The sequence below is a fragment of the Chanos chanos genome, chromosome 4 (assembly GCF_902362185.1).
Source record: "Chanos chanos chromosome 4, fChaCha1.1, whole genome shotgun sequence".
Classification (NCBI taxonomy): Eukaryota; Metazoa; Chordata; class Actinopteri; order Gonorynchiformes; family Chanidae; genus Chanos; species Chanos chanos.
The window spans coordinates 5,627,565-5,635,064 of record NC_044498.1 but is presented as its reverse complement, the minus strand read 5'-3'; the positions used below and the strand labels follow the sequence as shown (position 1 = coordinate 5,635,064).

Sequence of the window (7,500 nt, the reverse complement as noted above, 5' to 3'; positions counted from 1 at the left end):
TGTGCTGCTGATCAAGGGCTTTGTCCACTTGTTTGGAGGTTTCACAGGTTTGTAGCCCATGACTGGTAATGCTGATCTTCAGTCAGGGAAGAGTGCTTGGACCCACCGTCTCTGTTCCACTCACTTTGCTCTTGTATGAATTTCTATTAAGCTTGTCCTTTGATGATTTGAGTCTATATTACAACCTGAATTTTAGAGAATACTTCAAGATATAAATATGAACTTTAATTCTTCTGTCAATGTCCCATAAATACTGTTATTATATCACACGTTTTATACTGCACATTATTTTCAGTTCAATACGATTTTTTTTTTTTAATACCTTAAATATTATATTCACTTTTGCAGTCCTCTCAGGAAACACCACCTCAAAGAGTGTCTCTTTTTTTTTCTGCAGTACGAATCTCTGATTTTTTTTTTTTACTTTTTTCAACAGTGTCAGTTATATCCAGTCAGGACAATTATATTCAATTATAGTCAATTACATTCGTTTATATTGAACGGTCCTATTATTTGTATTACTTTTGATTGAATTATTCATGCCCATTGTTTGACAATATAATTGTCCATTTTTGACACAGTTTGTCCCGCGTAGCCCTCGACGCTAAAGCTTTTAGAGGCATTAAAGAGCTGAGTGTTTTGTCGGATGTTGGGGTGGGTTGCGTCGTGTTAGCGTTTTAGCTTGGTTCTTTCCCGTTAAGTCAGAGAACGGACCGGCCATCCAAACAAACAACTTTCGGCTGTTTCAAAACCTCCATTACGCAGTCAACGGAGAGAGAGAGAGAGAGAGAAAGAGAGAGAGAGAGACCACTGAGGAGAAATGGTTTTAGAGGAAATTGTTTTTGATTTTGTGGCGCAAAGACCTTCCAGGAACATGTGCGCACGCACGTGTGTCCACACACACACGCGCACACGTACAGAGTAATTTACTTGGTAAGCTAAAGTAACCAACAAACAGGAGCGCATGCTTCCTAATGGATTATAATGTACGTCCTTATAGCTATGTTTAGACAGAAGAGGAAGTCCATTACCAGTGAAGGACAGAGAAAAAGTCCTTGGCTGTTATTTTTCCATCTGTTTTTTTTTCTTTTTTCTTTTTTTTCTTTTTTTTTTTCTTTTTTTTTCTTTTTTTTGGAGGCGTGAGTGTTGTTCGTTGCCTTGTACTGGGCTGGACTTGAGTTCTGTAATTTCTGGTGGAGGAGGAGTTTTTTTTTTTTTGTTTGTTTGTTTGTGTTTTTTTTTTTTGTGCCTGAAGTGGGTACAAGCACAGTAAGAAAAGAACCTTCAGTAACGTGTTCTCTCGCCCTCTCAAGACCCTGTCAGTATCTCTACGCCTCCCTCAGTCCCACAGTCCTTTTGTCTGTTCTTTCTTTCTCTCTCTCTCTCTCTCTTTTGTCCCCTGTCCTTCCAAAACACTCGTCCCTTCTTTTGCCACTATCCATCCCTCCTTATCTCCTCTTTACCTTTTTCTCCGTTCTCTCCGTCCTCCGTAGCTCTCTCTCTCTTTTTTTCTCTCTCTTTCACTGCCTTTGTCCCTTTCAGTATCCTTGCCTCTGTCTGTCTGTCTGCCTGCCTGCCTGTCTGTCTCCATATTCTGTTCTCTGCCTCAATCTCTCGCTGTCTCCCTATCTCTGTCTTTCTGCCTCTTTCTCTCTGTCTCTCAATGCGTTTCTCTCTCTCTCTCTCTCTGTCTCTCTCTCTCTCTCTTTCCCACTTTGTCTCTGACTAATCAGTATCTCTGCTTTGAGATACTTGTCATTGTTTTGATTGTTTGTGGTGTTGTTGTTGTTGTTGTTGTTGATTGAAACTTGGGATAAAAGTGGGTTTGCAGACAGACAGCACTAAGCTTTGTGGATGTATCTCCCCTCGCAAACAAACGCAGTACTTTTTGCATTGCAAATGAAGCCCAGCGAAGATGTTTTTTTCCAAACTGAAGTGAGTAATTATGTTCCTCTTGTAGGTGCGTAATGCTAGTCCTGTTTTATTCTTACACGCTACAAACAACAAGCAAAACTCACCCCCCCCCTTTTTCTCTCTCCTCTGTGAAAAAAGTATAGAGTATCCCTCAGCTCACCCCCCCCCCGCCTTATACAGACAGACAAAACAGATGAAATAGTTAAAAAAAAAAAAAAAAAGGTTTCCTTTATCTGTAGAGATATTGACAGGGTACAAACCACAAGCCTTTCAAAAAGAAGACTTGCATTCCTATGTGACACACAGCTGGGAATATGACAGTTATCCTGGGAGATTAAGCAGTAGTAACAAATCTAGAGACACGGTCATGCAAGAACGCAGTGTACTGGCAGATCATGGTTAGTCGTGGTTATTACCGTTTTATTACTAGGTTATTAATGTTGAAGTACCGCAGTTTTCAAGCTATTGCTTCACCACGGAACATCCACGCGCTCTCTCAAACTCAGGCGAATTGTTGAAGACAGTTAGGACTGCGGTAGGTGTTTTGCTGTTTTGGAGAGGTTTGTTGGTGTATTGTGCTGCTGATGGAAGCATTTTGCTGGGCTTAGTGCCCGTCATCTATATTTAAGCTTTGTCGTTTTTATTGTTTTTACTGGGTTTTTTTTTCCTCCTCAAAATTGCTTGATTTGAATGATTCCATTCAAAGGCATTAAAATAAGAATCAGAGTTAGTTTGAGGGTGCAGGTTTTTGGTAGTTGGTGCTCTCTTGTGCTGAAATTCCACTAACTAATTGAGAGTGAATTGGACTGAAGACCCAGAAGTCTTCTGACCTTCCAAAGCCACGCGGCTGACCATGCTCCCGTGGCTTCCAGGCAGGGTTAGTGAGGGTTGCACCAGTAGGGGCCTCCAGCTTAGAGTCCCAGGCGTGGGACACACCTCTGCACTGCATTGCGCCACTGTGGAGCTCCAGAAATGCATGAAGCTTAATGAAACAGTCATTAAGAGATTGCTGCAGACATTACCAGTCGAGTCAGAGCGCCTCTCTCTACTGAAGAAGAGTCGTAAATGGTTCAGCCCTCCTCTTTAAAACAGAGGAGAGGCAGAGAATCAAAACGCTGTTTAGCATAATTGGAGGTGTGAAAGTGTGGCAGCATTTTCACAGTCCAATGCATACAGAGATTGAGAATCTTACCCAGGCATTCATCATACACTACAGCCAAACACACAGGAGACGCACACACACACACCCTTGCAGATTCCCATCCACATTTCATTCTCTCTCACTGTCACTCTTTCACACACTCACACACACACACACACACACACACACACACACACACCTTCACTTACTCCATTCTGCAAACCGGGAGAAAACAGTATATTGTGGCAGGGAACATCTTTCTCTTTGTTTTGCTCTTTCTCTCTTTTAGTGTCCCTCTTGCACACGTGCACACACACACACACACACGCATGCATACACACACACACACACACACACACACACGCATGCATACACACACACAGACACACACACAGAATACTGCTGCACAGCTCTCTGTGTGTATATAAACCCTCTCTCTGTGTCTACAGAGAAAGAGAGAGAAAGAGTGATTTCACACTGAAACTCATTTTCATTCCTGACTTTTTTTTTTTTTTCTTTTCCCTCCATTTTGTCACCCCTCAGGTTTAGTATCAGCACACAGTCCAACAGCACCAGGTACCAAATATAAACCAACGAGCACAGAGTTTTATTCTGCAGTCTGTCCATCCCCACAGCCGCTCATCAGAATCAGGCTGGAGAGAGATTAGACTTCACACACAGAAATAAGAGAATATATCACAGCACTGGCCACATACATTTTAACTAGTGTACAGAAACACAGAGCCATGCAACACACCCCTGAGAGAGAGAGAGAGGGAATGAATCAGAGAGGTGTGTGTGAGGGAGAGAGAGAGAGAGAGAGAGAGAGAGAGAGAATAAGAATAAGGAGGCGGAGAACAGAAGATGAAGACATTTCATCATGTCTGAGAGAGCTGGATTTCAAACACACACACACACACACACACGCACCCACGCACGCTCTCTGTCCATCACTTTTTTTTTCCCAATTCTCCAGCCACGCTTCATCTCGCTGATTCTGTCTTCTCTCTCATCTCTTCATCTCTTCTCTCTGTCTTTTTAAAGCAAATCCTGCTCTCCTCCTGCTTTTTTACCTCTGTTTCACCTTTTCTTTGTTGTTTTTGTATGTATATGTATATGTATGTGTATATATATTTGCATATTTATATATAAATAAATATATATGTGTGTGTGTGTGTGTGTGTGTGTGAATATATATTTGTGTGTGTATGTATATAAACCTCCTCACCCACACAGAGCTCAGGGCAGAGTGTGTAATCATGGTATTAGTATAGCCGGGGTAATGAAGGGTGCTGCTTTGATTTGATTATCGTCATGTTGTACCTGTTCTTCTCCTCCAGCTATTTGACATGTGTGAGTTTGTCCAATCACAGCTCGCAGCATAATGACTTAAATACACATTACCCTAAATGACAGGGTTAGGGGAAATCAGAGCCTGTGTTTTTTAATAGATTAAAAAATTGTGTGGGGTTTGATTGAACTGGTGATAGTGCTGAAAGGAGGGTCGTATGCAGCTCTCCAACAAAGAGTAGAAATTAAATCTCGCTCTCGCTCTCTCTCTCTCTCTCTCTCTCCCTCTCTCTCTCTCTCTCTCTCACACACACACACACACCCAGACAAATACAGGTGCATTGCCAAAAACTCTGAACACCAACGGTCAACATCACAAACCTCTGTAAAATAAATAAATAAATACTTTAAACATAATTCAGTCTTTTAATGGATGAAGTTTGAAGTCTTGCTTTTCAGAGACTCAGGAAAGTAAAACTTTTGTCATCCCGTCCTTTTATGAGTGTGAGGGAGGCTACCGTGTTTTATCCCCCTCATAAAGCAGACCGTAAATACACTGGCTTTTACGAGTGACCACCTCAGAGACACAATAATTAAAAGGAAATAAACTGTAATTAAACCTGCGTGTTTCCAACCCATCTCGCTGCTCCTTTCCTTTTGAACACCGTATACTGTCTCTTTTTTGTGATAGAAAACAGAATGTACAGGTCCTCTCGTATGTTCCACATTGTTTTATGTCAGTCCGCCCAAATTTTGAGACGAGTTGTTTTTTTGGGGTGGGGTTTTTTTTTGCCCTCCTGTACTTTATGCTGCAGAGTTTTCCGTCCAACAGTTATCTGAGCTCTCCAATCCCTGTGTGAGCTTCAACGGCCTTTTAACGGACAAACTGTCCAGCGTCAGCCAACGCCAGAACACCTTTCACAGCACACTTCAGTCCCCTCAAACCGATCCCGAAACTCTCCCTACGCCCCATTACCGCTGTGTCAAACAGTGAGATGAAGGAAAAGACCTTTACCATCTCACGCCCGCTCATGTGAACATAGCCCTGCCCGTAATCTTCACTAACGTCTGGCTCAGAGCACTGCTAAACAGCCCCCGATTCAGTAGCCACAAACGACAAAAGCATCATCATTAAATATTTGTCTGCAACACAGCGGCTGAGCAGTTGTGTGATGTTTGTCAATATTTTTGTTATTTGTTTTTGTTTTTGTTGTTTTCTTGTTAAACCGACAGGAAGTTTGTTTTTGTTAGAGGTGGTCTGTATACGAAGGCTCCTATTCAGATATTTGTGTTTGTTTTATTCCAAGGCTGATCCAAGGGAGCTCATTCGTCAAGTGACCAAACATGTGACTGATAACGAAGACTACGATTGGCCGGATGAGGAGCTACGGGCCTTGATTGGTCAGTTGCGTGTGTACAGTGATCGTCTAACAGACTTCACTCAGGCCCAGGTTCTGCAGGGTCTGGGACGCGGTGTGGACGTCCAGAGATTCAGCAGTGACGCTCAGTACAAAAAAGAAACCATTCTGGGCTTAGCAGAGTAAGTGTGTGTGTGTGTGTGTGTGTGTGTGCATATGAACATTTGTAGGTGTCTCTCTCTTTCTGTAACTCATTCAGAGACAGTGTATTTGGAGTCTGCGTGTGTGTGTGTGTCCCTCTCTCTCTCTCTCTCTCTCTCTCTGTCTCTCTCTTTCTTTAGGATGTTGGATGGAATCTGTTTTTCTGTGTTTGAACTGTGTATGTGTCTCTGCTGGATGAGAGTGTGTATGGAATCTGTGTTTGTGTGTGTATTTAAACTGTGAGTCTGTGTTTCTGTCTTTAGGACGTTGGATGAGAGTGTGTATGGAATCTGTGTTTGTGTGTGTGTGTATTTAAACTGTGAGTGTGTGTCTCTTTCTGTCTTTAGGACGTTGGATGAGAGTGTGTATGGAATCTGTGTTTGTGTATGTGTATTTAAACTGTGAGTGTGTGTCTCTGTCTTTAGGACGTTGGATGAGAGTGTGTATGGAATCTGTGTTTGTGTGTGTATTTAAACTGTGAGTGTGTGTCTCTGTCTTTAGGACGTTGGATGAGAGTGTGTATGGAATCTGTGTTTGTGTGTGTATTTAAACTGTGAGTGTGTGTTTCTGTCTTTAGGACGTTGGATGAGAGTGTGTATGGAATCTCTCTGTCACTGGCTCATCGTTACAGTCTTCCAATGTGGGAGGTTTACATGACACACCTGGAGTTCCTCTTCACTGACAGCGGGTACGACACACACACACACACACACACACACACACACACACACACACTGATGATGTGTCTTGAAGGCTGCAGTTGGTGTGGGAGGGGCAGGGCAGGGAGGGGGGGCAGAATGGGGCATCTGTTAGGAGATGATAATTGTTTGCTGAAGGATTAGGCAGTTTTCAGTCTGAAATGTGTGGTTATAGGAAGCTTCAGTGGAAATACACATCAGCTCTAGGCTCTATGTGCTCTCCTGTCTCACCCCCCCCCCCTCTCTCTCTCTGTATGCTCTCCTGTCTCACCCTCTCTCTCTCTCTGTGCTCTCCTGTCTCACCCTCCCTCCTTCTCTCTGTATGCTCTCCTGACTCACCCTCCATCTCTCTCTCTGTATGCTCTCCTGTCTCACCCTCCATCTCTCTCTCTGTATGCTCTCCTGTCTCACCCTCCATCTCTCTCTCTGTGCTCTCCTGTCTCACCCTCCCTCTTTCTCTCTGCATGATTTCCTGTCTCACCCTCCCTCTCTCTCTCTCTGTGTGCTCTCCTGTTCCAACTTTAGGGCAGACCTGAATCTAGTGGACATTAGGCTCTTAGCCAAGACTTTGTTTTAATTTGATTGTGCGCTTGTTACATTTCTGGGTTCGTTTGTTTGTGCATAAGCTTTTATAAACACTCGTGTTCGTAAGGATGTCAGCGTTCACAGATCTTAAAGCTTAAATTGTGTCTAACAAAGGAATGACAGCGTTCAGGGTCCAAAGCTCTATGAGACAAACAGAGTCTGAGATCTTCACTGCGTTTGAGCTGAACTGAAAACTTCCCAGAGTGTAAGAGAACCTTTTCACCGTGATTCCATGCTTCACAAAGACCATGAACTTCTGTTTTTTCAAGTGTTAGGTCGTTTAAGTGTTTCTTAGCTGTAAAGCGCTACTCTT

At 43.0% G+C, this 7,500-nt stretch overlaps 1 protein-coding gene across 1 annotated transcript in view; it reads left to right on the top strand.

Moving 5' to 3' along the window:
• The window catches only part of nbas (NBAS subunit of NRZ tethering complex), a 135,691-nt gene that overhangs the window by 72,891 nt on the left and 55,300 nt on the right, over positions 1-7,500 (top strand). Inside the window, exons 41-42 of the mRNA XM_030771291.1 lie at positions 5,653-5,885; positions 6,482-6,592. Of these exons, the coding sequence (XP_030627151.1) occupies positions 5,653-5,885; positions 6,482-6,592 (344 nt within the window). The remainder of the gene's footprint in view (positions 1-5,652; positions 5,886-6,481; positions 6,593-7,500) is intronic.